Here is a 15,230-nt window from a genome sequence, read left to right as displayed (position 1 = left end):
ATATATATATATATATATATATATATATATATATATATATATATATATATATATATATATATATATATATATATATATACATTAATATTATATATATATATTATATATATATATATATATATATATATATATATATATATATATATATATATATATATTTATATATATATATTGTGTGCAACTGCTACAGTCCACTGGTATCAAGCTCCACATTTAGACATACCACCATTCAGCCCAAATCCAGCCTGTCTCACCACTAGCCTTTATCTAAGTATGCAAAATGGAGGTACTTTGGTCTAAGCTTTGGGAAGCCACGTGTGGGTCCCATAGCTGGAACTTGACATATCAAACCTCTCTCATACTATTTCCATATTTAATAGTTTGAGTAAACTACTGTTTTATATATATATAAAACGCAGAATAAATATTCTACTTTTATTGTATGCTTTTCCCCTTTGGATGGGGGCAGTATCAGGCATGAACAATTTCTTGTTCCTTTATTCTTCAGCCAAGCATATGCTGATTTCACCTTATTCAAAGTGGAAAATGGGGCCACTACATCCCTGTGGAATGTGTATTAGTATAAAGGTTCTGTACATATTTGACCCTATTTGACCTAGGCATACTGATGAAAATTACTATCTGCAACTCCTCTGCCCAGATGTATAAAAGTGTTCCCTATGAAGCAGGAGGGAACCTCCATGTGAATTGGCAGTTTTGATAACCTGTTATCATTGCATTCAATTTACATATTTTATGTGTAGTACAGTATTCTTTCAGTATTTGTTTTTAATAAAAAATTCAACTAAAATTACTTCTTTAAATAATGCATTCAATTCTACTTTCCTCTTAATACTGAGCATTTTTAAACATCAGGAGATGGGGCATTTTATTTTCATAATTGATGAAACTATATTTTTGCTGTGTCTAAGGTACATGTACAGTATTTTCTCAATTATGTTTGCATTGATATTTTTGTAATGACCCTTGTTTTTCTTGTTTTTATGGAAAGCTGTGGTTTCAAAGTGAACTACTTTCTAAATTGGTATATAAGTTGACTATTCTGCTAAAGAAAACATATTATACATAAACTTTACCCAATATTTTTTCATTACCCATACAGGCCACGAACGTTCTGTCAAGGGTCTGCGAAACCCATTAACTGGAAAGGTGGCAAGGGAAAAGATGTGTACATCCTGGGATTAAAGGATTTCTATATTTCATGACTGCATATTCTTTGAAATGTCTCCTAAACATGTCTTTCAAAAACAGTATTCAGAAAAGATTAATTCGGGCTCACACTACTTTTTCCCATATATTATCATCCCCACAAAAAATGCATATATCATGCTTATACAGCAGACTTCTGCATGCACATACACAAAAATCATATGGATTTATCATGGCATTCCTACATGGAATGGCTAAGAACTTGGTCTCAGTATTTACAAATCCTTCAGAAACAAACTTAAACTTTTTGTAACTGTGACACACCTGAGATATGGTACTAGCTTGCAAATGATTTTTCATCATTCATGCACATGTAAATGAACATGAAGTCTACCTGTAAAATAGTTTTTAGGTGGCAAACACAGGTAGACAAAGACAGCTTGAGCAAGGGAATTAAAATGGGTCTTATTGTAATTATGTCACAAGTTCAACAACCATCCCTTCTTAAACCAAGAGACTTAAAAAATTTCACTCAAAGCTCAGTAAGAGTAGGGATAACATTCAATATACAGATTACACAATATACATACAAGCAATTGTTGAGAAATCAATGATTCTGGAATATGGTGTGTGATAGTTATGCCCAGAATAAGACCAACATACAGAATGGAACACTATAGGCAACAGACTACGTAAATAAATAATGAACAAACATGACCAAAATAATGTATGTGGAACCATTGATGAGAAATTTGATTTTGGTACATTGGAGTACTAAAGTTTTCAAGGACCCTCAGAAAATGAGGACACATTAATGGACAGTCTTATAAAACAGTGTGACTTTCACATGTAAAATATTTCACATTACCCAGTGATCTGTCAAGCTGAGCTTCTTTTAATTTATGTATAAATGACAACTCAGCCCCCATCTCTCTCCCTCTATCATGCACAAAGCATAATCTGTCCACGACGACTAAAGTCAGTCTCCAGTGCCTTTCAGAGGGTCATCCTCATCTAGAGTGACAATTTCACACTCTTCATTATGAATAATTTCATCTTTCGGCTGTACACGCTCAGGTGCTTTTAATTCTTCCATCGGCTCCGGCAATGGCAGGCCTTTGCCATCCGCTGAAGCTGGAGGTGATGTGGACATTTTTTCCTCTGTCTCAAGAATAGGTTCATTTTCAATGCTTTCAGTCTTTATGTCATCAAGCCCTGCAATACTTCCACTCATGGATTTAGTTGTGGTGCTTTCTACACCACTATCAAAACCACTGTCCACACTGGCAACCTTTGTATCAGAACTAGATACCTCTGGCAACTTTGCAGATGCTACAGGCTCATACACTGAGGCTACAGGCTTAAAAGTAGGTGCTACTAGCTCGGGTGGTGTAGGTGATGGTGCAGCTTGCAAGTTGGTTATAATACCAATGTCATTTATTCTTTCTTCAGTTAATATCTTTTGGATTTTCGTCTGCACCCGCAGCGCTCGGCTGAGTGACAACTTACGCAACTGAGCAGAGACGCTCTTCCCAAAAGCATCAAATTCATCTTCAACGTACTCCTCCCTCACACTAACCGCATTAGGCCGCCTCCTTCTCTTGCTGCATGCAGGACCAGGGCGATAAGGACGTCTGGCAGAGGTTACACTTGTTGAGGGCAGAGATGTCATTTTTGATGTGTTTTTCACGTCGAGAACTGGTGGTGCCTTCTCCATCGAATCTTCATCATCTCCGAAGTCATTTTCATATATACTTGAACTGTCAAAGATAGAGTCAGCTGTGATGATGTCCTGGAAAAAATAAACACATAAAACATCCATACAGAGCAAAAGAGCCTGCATTTGATATTACTGTGGAAAAGGTTCAATGTTTATAAGAACTTGGAAAAAATGTCATCTTAATTCACTGCATTTATCCCATAATACATATATGGGAATACTTACACTAAAGTGCCTATCTTATACAACGCTGATGCAGATATTTTCCATCCCCTGATCATTTTTATAATCTTATTATGAACTGATCAGCTGTAAGGTGGGCTTTTTCTTCCCTTTCTACAGGTACTTTCTTGGCCATCATTCACTGAGCTGAAAGAAAGATTCTCTCCCTTTCAATCCACTACTCTCCACATTTACTCTTTATTAGCTACTGCAGATTTAGAATTCTCTTCTGTCTGTTTTCCTTGTAATATGTGTTCCATCCATTCCCTAGATTTGCAAAGGATATAAAAAATGGCGCAGGCTATATAGTCATTTTTTCTGTTTACAATTTGTATAATATTTTTCCAGTGGTCTGTAGGGAAATGCTGTATATATAATTATGTTAATTCTCAGATAAGGCAAAAAATACTCAGTGTCACAGTTTACCACATTCTTCATCAATTCTTAGATATGCATGGTTGTAATTCATACACTATGCTACCATGCCAAAATATTTCTATTCTTTATTCCAATGTCAAGTTAAAAAAGCTAATCAGATAACTTTTTTAATAGATTCTGTTTCCCCATATACATGCACCAATGTCTCTGAATTTATCTGAACCAAGTGGTCTGATTAGTAAACTGTTTGATAATACATAAAAGTCTGGCACCAAATTTTGACAATATATGAAGCCTGGGCTGCATGACAATGACAAGAAAAAGGAGGCAATGCACCATCAAGAATCAATTAATCAAATCCTTTCCACGGCACACATGCAAATAAAGGAAAAAACTGACTCCCCATTACAAAGAATAGTTTACAAGGGGCCCCTCTCTCCAACAAAAAACTGTAAACAGCACTCAATATAAGAATGGATAAGTCCTACAAAATCTGAAGCAGTTGCTTGAAGGAGCATATGCAGCATTTAAATAACACATCCAGTCTGTCTGAAACAGATTAAGTTATTCCGCCACATAATCTTTTCAGGATCTGCTGCTGTTTCTTGGCTCATAAGACATTAAGACCAGAGAGGTTCCATTTCGAAAACCTTAAAATATTCTTATGGAGATAGAAAGAAAATGAGACAAGGACTTAGGAAGGATATTAGTTTTGGAAGCCATAAAATGATCCAAGTTTTACCTACCCAATTCAGAGATACAGTACAGTCCAGATTGTAAAATCTGGAATGCCATAATTATGGCTAAATTAAGCATTCCTGCTCATGGTATGCACATTACTCAAGCATTGCTTCCACTTCCCTTTGCCAACTTCACAGCACTCTTTGGCTATCTGTCTCCAGAAACTCAGAAATTCATTCTAACTATTCATTTTGCACTGATATACATCACAGTTCATAGAATCTGATCAGCACAAAAGAGGCTTTCCTTCCTTTTTCAATATTTTTCCATAAAATATTTTACTTGGGATTTAATCATCATCCATAATTTTAATATGGCCCATCCAATAAAATCTTCTATTAATATAGGGACAGTGACAGTGAAGTCAGAATTTTTACTCTTCGGGACTTCCTCATTTGTTACTCTGTAATACCAACGAAGGATCTCTCTTAAGCAAAAGCAATGAAAGCTAATAGTCTCTTGTAGAATGTACATAAGTAGACCATCCCTTCATACCACACAAGTAGCATGACACAAAAGGAATGTAAACACTGACATTTATTCTACTGTAAGCATACCTGTTGAACCAAACTGCTTTACCAATTCAGGTGAATATTTCTCCATCCAAATTAAGACTTTTAGAGTAAAACCAACACAGAAAACAATAACTCCTTTACTGCACAACAAGTTTCTTAACCACTGATGAGGCCTGTGATTTTATACGGCACTGATATGTTGGGCAGCCTTTGTACGGATGAATCAGCATGTACAGCCAAACAGTACCATCAGTAGAAAGCAAACTGATCACTGTAAAATCATTATAACCTAGTATAAAACCTCCAACTATTATGTAATACCCATCCATTATAAAATGCAGGCTCTATCCTCATTACATTCAGAAGCAGACAGTATGGTAGGAAAAACAAATTTCTGCTTCATGCCACAATTTAAGTCAAAGTAATTGACTTTATATATATATATATATACATGTATATATATGGTACACACACACACACACACACATATATATATATATATATATATATATATATATATATATATATATATAATGTCTGAAGTGTAAACCATGCCTACAATTGAAAAAGCACTTCAAAAATTCCAGTGCCTCAGGGCCTACACTACTTGGCAAAATTTCTACCTCTTCACTAAGGAAGGAGATATGTATATCTACAACTGCTGCAGTCGTCTCCAGAACTTCTATTCCCATAGAAGTACAAATACTTGAAATCAATGTAATTCTGTGGCAGAGCTTTCTCTCTCTAGCTGCTTAATTACACTATAAAACTTTACAGCGATCATCGTCTAAAACCCAGAGGACTACAGCAAGCTTCCATCACTTCCATAGGATTCATCATTAGCAATTTCCCTGACAGACACTTTCACTTCACTTTTAAAGTTGGCGTGATTTCTAAATCAGCTGTCACTTTCAGTTGAAGCAAACAACTTGAATAATCTGTGAATGTATGTCATATACCAATGCAATTTTCGGAACCCAACTAGACATTTGCTTTTCCCTTCAAGATCCAACAATGGAATAAAAAGCTATTTTTACCCTAACAACAAACCAAAGCAACTCAGTGCAGCAGAGGGGAGTAAATTTTCAAATGCAGTCCATGCAAGCTGTTCAGTTGTATGCATGGTTTTAACTTCTGAAAATGTTTACAAATTTCTCCCTTTGAACTGCATTCTTCCCATCAGAGATGTCAATATACAGGTACTCGAGATATTTCTTACTCTTTGAATCTTCTTTAATATGCATATTACTATCTTCCAGCAAACAAAGTTCTAATCAGATATGTCACAACTGGCAGACTTTCTATACTAGCTGGAAGGATACATTTCAAATGTCTCTTTTGGGTGAAAATAACATCAGTTTGATTTCTACTTATTTTACCAGGGAAATATGTTTTAATTACACAAACACAGATACTGGAGCATATCTCATATATTCTAACATTCTTATCAGTTTCCCAACACCTTTTCCAAGCTGTAGTGGCCATTAATCATGATCAGAACCAGCCACAACATTAAAGTCTCCTATGATGATTAGACGTTGTCTCATTATTAACCAATTTATTTCACTTGACAGAGGAATAAATACTACTTTGCTTCGCTGTTGGAATTAAAGGTCATTCACACAAAGAAGGAAGAGGGTAGGGGAGACAACTGATCCTTGATGGATAACATTCGAAGCTGGGATAGTACCATCTATTAAAATACGTATAAACAGGTATGACTAAAACATTACATGATTTTGCAGAGTAAACCCATAATTGAACAGGTCTGGCTAATGAGAAATTACTACATACCAACCATGTTGACAGCCTTTGACATATCTGGAGTGATAACATTAAGTTCTCTGAGGTTCCTGAGAAACGATGACAAGGTATGGAAGGAAGGAATATAGAATTGAGGCCAAAGGCTAAGTGCTGGGACCTATGAGGTCATTCAGTGGTTAGAGGGAAACTGAGAACAGAAAGGTTTGAAAGGTATATCATGAGGAAAACCTCACAGTTACACTGTGAAACAATTGTTAGGAGAGGGTGGATAGTAAGATGGAAGAAAGAGAATATAGATGGAGGGGCAGTACAAGGAATAAAAGGGGTTGTAGCTAGGGGATGGTAAGGTATGTCCTGGTTACAAGAGATTGCCAGTTGAACTTGCTTTACCTGATTTATACTGATGATCACCTGGGCTGCGAGATTTTCTGTGCACCTACGTACAGTGATTAGTTTCAAAGATTTTAACTATAATAAAAGCACAGCAATAACATGATCTCTAATAAAATTAGAGCTGTCACTCTTTTCAAATCCTTAAAGGTTAAAGTGGAAAAGCATTGAGACAGAATAGAAAAAAGTGTGTGTGTGTGTGTGTGTGTGTGTGTGTTAAGCACCTCAAAAGCTAATAAAAACAAGTCCTCTCAAACTTACAGCAGCTTATAAAGGATCACATGTTTGCATGCAAAGATTCATATAACTAAGCATCACCAAACTATATCCGTACACTAGGGATACTAGGGATAACCAAAATACCCTGTGCTGGTTAGTTGATGTGTGCAAATGAATAAACAGAAACTAGTAAGAAAAAAACCTCTACACTGTTATGCTATCTACTGTATATGCTGTATACCTTTATTAAAAAGGATGTTCATCCAAACATTAAAACTCTAATTCTGAATAATCATTATCAAGAAATATCAAGCTCATACAGTATAAGGTTAAACTACTTGCAGGAAATGGAACTTCATACTAAAACTGTTATTGTATCTTATAATTTTTTGTCTATTACAATTTTTCAGTTTCTTACCGGCTGTAAATGTGGCACGTCACCAACGACATCTTTCAGAAATGAATCCATGATATCGAACCAGTAGCTAGATGGTACATACTTTTCCCCAACTGCAGCAGCAGCGCGTACCTTCTTTAACTCATTGTGGTATTTGGCGCGCATAAGCTTTATTTTTGACTTAACTGTATCAACATCCAAACCTGGCATCCCCATCTGGACGACTAGGTCAGCGATGGCAGCTTTTCTCGGGTCTCTTATATGGTAAAGATCACATTTGGGGTTCCATAAACACTCGTGGGATTTGTACGCATGTATGAATTTCACTGTCGTCACTACACTCCAGCGGCCTGCCATTCTGGCGGCTTGAGTCTTTTTGCACAATTCAGTTAATTGAAATTTCTGATAAAAACAAGGAAGGCTGGGTGAGTCACGACACATTCCCATCTGTGTGAACACTTAACGCTGCTGCACGAACACAACTGTCATCTCACCCTTCTTAGAGAATTGCCATGTGTAGTATGCAATATCTACTACACATCCACTCCAATACAGGTGCTACCTCTACATTATCCTGTCATAATTTCTAAGACTTAACTGATCAGTCACTATTTATATTAACATAACATCGTGCAAATTATGGTACATACATGCATTAGGTTTCTCTACAGTAAACATATCAATTCATATTCATGTACTGTGTAACTTGTATGATTTAAAGTGATTGCTGAAGGGATAGGAAAAAAATGTATCTTAAGCTGGTTTATGTTAGTTGACAAACTGATGCATGTTACTCAAAACATTACTCACATTTGAAGTGGAAAGGTTTTATTAATGTTTTCAAAATCAATATTCAGTCTTGCTTGTTTGTAGTCTTGCCTAAGATTATAACATTTAATAACAGATGTCACAGTGTGAAACATTGTTGAAGGATCTCAACTGAGAATATTTGGGTTTTTCTTGTTTTCGTTAATCTATCACACACGCAGTCAAAACTCCTTCAAATACCTATAAGTATTACAGTATTCGCCATACATGGCTTATAACCATTCTCTATTAATTTCACCAAGTCCTTCAAATTTCCTCAATTTTAACAATTATACTTTCCCCTCCCACTCTTGACATCTTACTAATACTGTACATACTTCCTCAATTACAGAGTGTGTCATCAGTACACAGCCACAAACATGCTGTCATGCGAGCATTATTGTAATGCTCCATCCACATGGAATTTATGTATTTTATGATTAAACCTCAGCACCTAGCCCCCACCCCTGTCCCCACTGGTTTTCCTTCAAGTTATAACGTGCTCCCAAAGTCACACATTTAATCCACACATGCTACAAATGTACATCTGGCAAAAACCAACAACCACCTCTTTTCAGTTTTAACGAACACCGCACAGAAATGTCACACAACAAAGCAATGTTTTAAGACTTTTATGTCTTATATTCAATTAATGCTGCTACATTTACCAAGTTTACTGTTTATGTACACAGATGGATAAATTTTTCTATAAAATAACAAACAGCTACACTGCATGGGAATTGCCATATTTATACCCAAACCTTATTGAATGACTGAAGTGATAATAAATGTGTAAGATTAGGTATACTGTAGTACTCCAATATATATAATGGTAACCTTCTACATATATTCCTGCAAATACACTATCGCGTTCATTTATTGGGGTTTAAACATGTCTAGTTTCGATGGCTGCTTCCTTACTTTCAGGTCAGTCAAGTGTCTTAATGCTGCACTTGTCTAAATAACGCCTCTGTAATTTTACAAAGCGTAATGCAATGTGATTTTAGTCTGCTAAACAGTCCAACATAAGGCCAGTAAGCTACACAAACAGCCTCTCTTTTTCTGTCAGGTAAAATTTCTGTGGCAAAGGCAAATACAGCGCTGCCAGTTGCATCAGTAGTTGTGGTAAAAAAAACCACAGGTTGTGTGAAGTTGCCATTGCAACCATCATTCTGCTGAGTTACAGACCTTCATGTCTTCAGTTACCTTGACAAAACCCCCTTGATTCTTGTTTGCAAGCAGACCTCCACCTAAATTCATATTATTGTCAGTAGCTTTTGTCATTGTGGGCTCAGAATTCTGTTTTCTTATGCAAACATCAGCCAGATATACACTGAATCACAAAATTACTGACACATCAGAGGCAGAGAAAAAGTGGAGAATTCAGTGCATCACAGTAGTTATGATCACCAAATCAATATTTCTATCATACTTTTCCACCTGGGTTGGGTACTGGATACAGGAAAAATCTGTGTTAGCTAAGCATTCTGCCTTCTGGTTCATGCTCATCATGAACAAGGAGTCTCTTGCACATAAATGTGAACTGAATTGCTGTTTATGCTCCTATTTATCAATCTAACAACAGCAAAAAAAAAACTTGTACAGTAAGTGGTCAGAAACTTCAGTTTTGGAGTTTCACAATTTGTGAGTGGGTTATACAGACTCTGTGCTAATGATTATTGACAGGAACTCAATTAATGGGTCTTCCTCTGTAAGAATACACCAATTGTCCATTGCTATGGGTAAAATGAGAGAGATAGCTGTAGTTCTGTTGCAAGATGTCTCACCAGCAAGTCATATTTCTTCTTGTGAGCAAGAGGATTCCTAGAATTCATCAAACCAAACATACAATCAATGTATCTAATGAATTGAAATGTAGCGTCCAACCCTCAGAACTGAGGAGTTTCAGATCTTTAGCAAAAACTTGACTGAATTCACTAAAGCTGATTAGTCTGCAAAACTGCTTTCATCCCACGTTCCCACCGCATGATGAAGAGTTTTCAGTTTGTTACGAAGGCAAAGCCCTTCCTTTAGTTTATGTGATGATCAGACATGATGCCAAACTATTTCTTATTAGTTTCAGCATATGGCACGTATCTAGAACAAAAAATGAAAGGTGCTCCTTCTCTCCTAGATGCAGGAATGATTGACTGAAATCAATAGGGGTCCCCCATGTATCAAGCATGATAAGAAGACAAGGTGGTATCGGGGAACACTAGACAAGTCTGGCCTTGCTACTGCCTTCCAAGTACAGTAATTGGTAAATAAATACCTAGTCATTTTTCAGCTGCTGTACAATGAAATCACCAACAGACTTCATGAAGGTTCCCAATTTCATACAGTACACATACACATCACAAATGTCTTTTGTAATGAAATCTTTAAATCACAGCCTGATTTAAACAGGGTAATTGCACTGGACATGGTGCATGTGCTTTTGAGCAATTACTGCATACATCTATGTGAGAAACGTACCTTCTGGAGATACAGTGGGTAATCAAAAATGGTCGGAACAGCATCTGGTCGAAGACGAACTGTTTGCCCAGTCTTGTCAAAACATGACTCCTCAAAATGGTCAGAACAGAGTCCCAAATTCTTGCTTGGATGAAACCACTTGTCACGCTTGATATTTGCTATCCGTGTCCTTAGTAGCGATCAACGGTTGAATGGGAACCTGCAGGAAATGTAACGATGAGGAAGGAGAAGAGAGTAATTCATGCAACACAATTAAGCGTGCCAGTGAAGGATGTTCGGTGAAACTTGGTCTACGAGTAATTTGTAGTGATCTGGTATACACATCTATGAGTAAAATGTTTACAACTTGCGTGCTTCTTTCCAGCCAAACAAGGTTCGTACAGAACAACACCTGCACACTCAACAGCCATTTTGGTTCCAGAAGTTGTCCCATGTTTTAGCGATACACACAAAATAAAATTTTTGTACTCAAGGCAAAGATAATTTTATGCTACGCATTTATAGAGCAATAAGTAAATCCATGAAATACAATTCTATCACATCTTTTTTTGTATTAATTTTGGAAAACATTTCTTACAGGTGTTTAATAATAGCAGTATTTTTAAATGTAGAGGCTTCCAGTCTTAAGAGAAACTTTCTACAGAGGGCATTCTCGTCTCAAATTGATACCATCGGTATCAACTGATACACAAGGAGTATCAAGGATAACTTCTGTCACCATTAAATATGGAACCTTCTATTGAATATAGAAAGAAGTTTTGCCTCTTTTTTTCGCCTAATCTTGTATACAATCGACCAAGAATGTGTTTCATCACCCATGAAAATATACTGAAGCCAATTTCATAATTATACCACACACACACACACAGGTTTTCTGAAATACTGCTAGAACAAACATTTTAAAAAAAGCCCAAAACAGTTTTGGTTTTAATATACATATATATATTATACAGTATATATATATATATATATATATATATATATATATATATATATATATATATATATATATATATATATATATATATATATACATATATATATATATATATATATATATATATATATATATATATATACTGTATAAAATTTTTCTTCTTTTGTATAATCAACAACAACATTTAATTATCGATGCACAAAATCCAATATCCACCAAAAGCAATCTATCTAAAACTGAAAGATATATATATATATAAACTGTCTTAATATAACTTTGTTCATGTCAAGCATGGGAGGGAAAAAACACAAGCTCCTAAAGACTCGACTTAGTGGAAGATGATAAATACATCACACCTCTCTCTCTAACTTCAAAACTTAAAACACCTCTTTCTCTCTCTCTCTTACCCCACTATCTCTCAACCAATGACCTTTCAAATAACTGATGCGTAAACTGGTATCCCAACTTTAAAATCTGAACTAACTCTCTTTCTCTCACTCACTCTCTCTCTCTCTCTCTCAAGAGAAGAGAGTTCTTTAACCTGCCCTAGTATTAATAACAAATTACAAACTCCACTTACTCATGAATATATGACAACGAAATGTTTTCATAAGCAGAAATTACAACTCATTTCAGACTCTCTCTCTCTCTCTCTCTCTCTCTCTCTCTCTCTCTCTCTCTCTCTCTCTCTCTCTCTCTCTCTCTCTCTCCAACAGGTTCTTCTCACACTTGATCTATTAGATCTCTATCATGTATTGTTCTGCAGTAAAGTAATTGACATGAGGATAATTCACAAATACGATGTGTGTGTGCATGTATGAGAGAGAGAGAGAGAGAGAGAGAGAGAGAGAGAGAGAGAGAGAGAGAGAGAAAAGGAACACTTCCTGTAGCTTATTCTCTGGATTCTATACTAGATTTACGTATTTTGCCTTCGGCAAAATTAAATCACACTGAATTTGAGAAACATGAAGCATATATGCTATTCCAAACGTTCACGGGAAATTATGGCTCCGCAACTTTGCTCGATCGATGTAAACATTTTACTTCTAAAGATGCTAATGGATGGGAGGGAAAACAGTATTTCATCCAGGGCCACTGTCACAACTTATTAACGCCTAAGCTTAATGTGTTGCTTAAATCTAGTACCATTACTGTGTCTTCCATGCCAGAAATACACAATTCCAAGACTAGGAAAGTTTTGTTTCTCACCACTAATATATATATATATACTGTACATATATATATATATATATATATATATATATATATATATATATATATATATATATATATATATATATATATATATATATAGCACATGCAGTGAGAAACTCAACGGCTTGAGAAGTTGCTACACAGCGGAATACTGATTTTACAATCTTGTCAGAAGGATTCTGAAAGGGTATTATCTCACATTAACTTACAGATGAAATGACCGTCCACATCCTTGGAAATATCTGTACATTTGGCTGTGGCACAGGGAAGCATTTTAATTATTCATTCACTCTCACTTCCACAATTAGGAACAATGAATGAAAATTACTGTGTTTATACTTCCCAAATTTGAGTTTACAAATCCTATTACCTCTTTTAATCAGGCTATTTTTTCTATTTCCGTTAAATGTTTCAGTGATTGTCATTTGTAGACATCCTTTTCTTTACAATTATTGTAAACTTAAGACATATATGATGTGGGACAATCAAGCACTCGATGCCTATTCGCCATATCTTGCCTGAAAAATGTTACACGATGCACTCAGGGTAATATTATAATGTTACCAGAATATCTGCAATCAATGGTAGAGTTTGCAAACACGAGTTAAATTCATTTTAAGGCCACATAACTGAACAACTGCAACCTCTGCATTACTGAACAACTGCAGCCTCTGCATTCATTGTCAATGGCAGGTATTAATAAACCTAGTAGAATTAGCCATGGGCCAAATCACTGAGTTTCCTTCCACTAAAAAAAAAATTAGCTGCATTGCCAGTTCGTTTTGTCTGTAATACATGAAGTTCCAGTATCAAATTTAATTCTGACAACAAATATTACACAATACTATGCATTACACAGCATAAATGAATTCCTGCTCTGATTCATTAACACAGTCTGCATCTACTGTAAGCATGTGGATTTGGGAGGTGTGTCAAGTGTGTGGTAACAAAAAATGTGCTTTATTTACCCACTATAATTGTTGTTTGTAATTCTACAGCTGGATATCATGACTTTTTCATAAATACAAAGAAGTTTTCAAGACTTTCGATGATAATTTGGAACATTTTGGAAGAGTGGAGTTTCTTCTGCTGGAGAAATGGTCAAAAACAATAAATACAAAACCCAGTTCCGTTATTTCGGATTAAATGAACTTTATACCATTTTTCATGTGATTAATGTGTCACCGGACATATCTCTGGTTCGTCGATCTACAAACCACTTGAAATTATGACAGGATATGGGAGGACGTATCGAAACTGAAGTTGTTAAAATATATGAAGTTTTTTCCTCGTGGCGGACACAGTGAACTCCCGCAGCATTCACAGCAAGGTCTAGACCTTATTTTGCAGTGCTCTGGGAAGGCTGTGATGACCGTCGTCTGCACAGCCATAAAATGCAGCCTTTCTCAACCAGCAGCACTGCAGAGATTGAGGAGAATAAGCAAAGGACTTCTGTTATGCCAGAACGAATTTTCAGTGTCGTCACTACACTTCGGCAACTCTGCCGGCCCTTATATTTTCACAATGAAGAGTCAGGGGATTCTCGTCAAAAGTTTTGAGAAAAACTAATACATCACATGATTAAAGGTTTAAGGTAAAAACCAACGTGCATAAATAGTCAATTCACCCAGTGTACAACCAACCTTTGACACAAATAATGACACACGAACTCAGACTCTGGAGGACAACAACAGATAATGAGATGCCTCAGGTCAGTTCGAACCGTTGCAACGGCTCTTCCTGTGCGCCTTACTTTATGGTTTCTTATCACTTTTAGTTTCTTTTCTCGTCATTTCCACATTCCTGGTTCCTAAGAGCTCACTCCATAAACACAATTGCGAGCACACTACACTATTTACATGAGGTGCTAAGCTTTATTCCCTTGTTGTTTCCAATTTTAATCGTCTTTAGTTTTACTTTACTTATAGAATTTCAAAGTGCTTTATTCTTTCCAGCAACAATAACCTCGAAATTTTAAAGATGTTTTTAAACTAGATATTGAAAAATATTTCCACTTTACCTTTAACTCTCCCTCTTTTATTTTCTTTTTTCTTTTTAACTTAGGCAGAGCCATGCTATTAACTTTGACATCCATCGCTTTCCAGGTTAAGAACATTCTTAATTTTCAGGGCTAACCTTATATATTCCCGGTTTTCTGTTAGGGGGTTTCAGGTTCTCTAAAGTAGTGTTATAACCTCTTCTTTTTTGTACTACTAAGCTTTTTGCCTTTCTTTTTAATCCTCCTTCTAGGTCTGTTAATTCAGTGAGAGCAATTCTCTT

The 15,230-nt window shown here is 35.8% G+C and overlaps 1 protein-coding gene across 1 annotated transcript; it reads right to left on the bottom strand.

Annotated features, from left to right (window-relative positions):
• Nucleotides 1-597: 597 nt before the first annotated feature.
• On the bottom strand, nt 598-14,746 carry LOC136825779 (uncharacterized). Its single transcript, XM_067082641.1, has 3 exons — nt 14,594-14,746; nt 7,538-7,918; nt 598-2,962 (listed from the first exon to the last, which is right to left on the bottom strand). The coding sequence occupies exons 2-3, from the start codon at nt 7,871-7,873 to the stop codon at nt 2,150-2,152; spliced, it is 1,149 nt and encodes a 382-aa protein (XP_066938742.1). The 5' UTR covers nt 7,874-7,918; nt 14,594-14,746; the 3' UTR covers nt 598-2,149.
• Between the last annotated feature and the right edge of the window lie 484 nt (nt 14,747-15,230).

This window comes from Macrobrachium rosenbergii, chromosome 39 (assembly GCF_040412425.1).
Source record: "Macrobrachium rosenbergii isolate ZJJX-2024 chromosome 39, ASM4041242v1, whole genome shotgun sequence".
Classification (NCBI taxonomy): domain Eukaryota; kingdom Metazoa; phylum Arthropoda; class Malacostraca; order Decapoda; family Palaemonidae; genus Macrobrachium; species Macrobrachium rosenbergii.
Note: the sequence above shows the minus strand (reverse complement) of the source record. Positions and strands in the feature narration are given on the sequence as shown.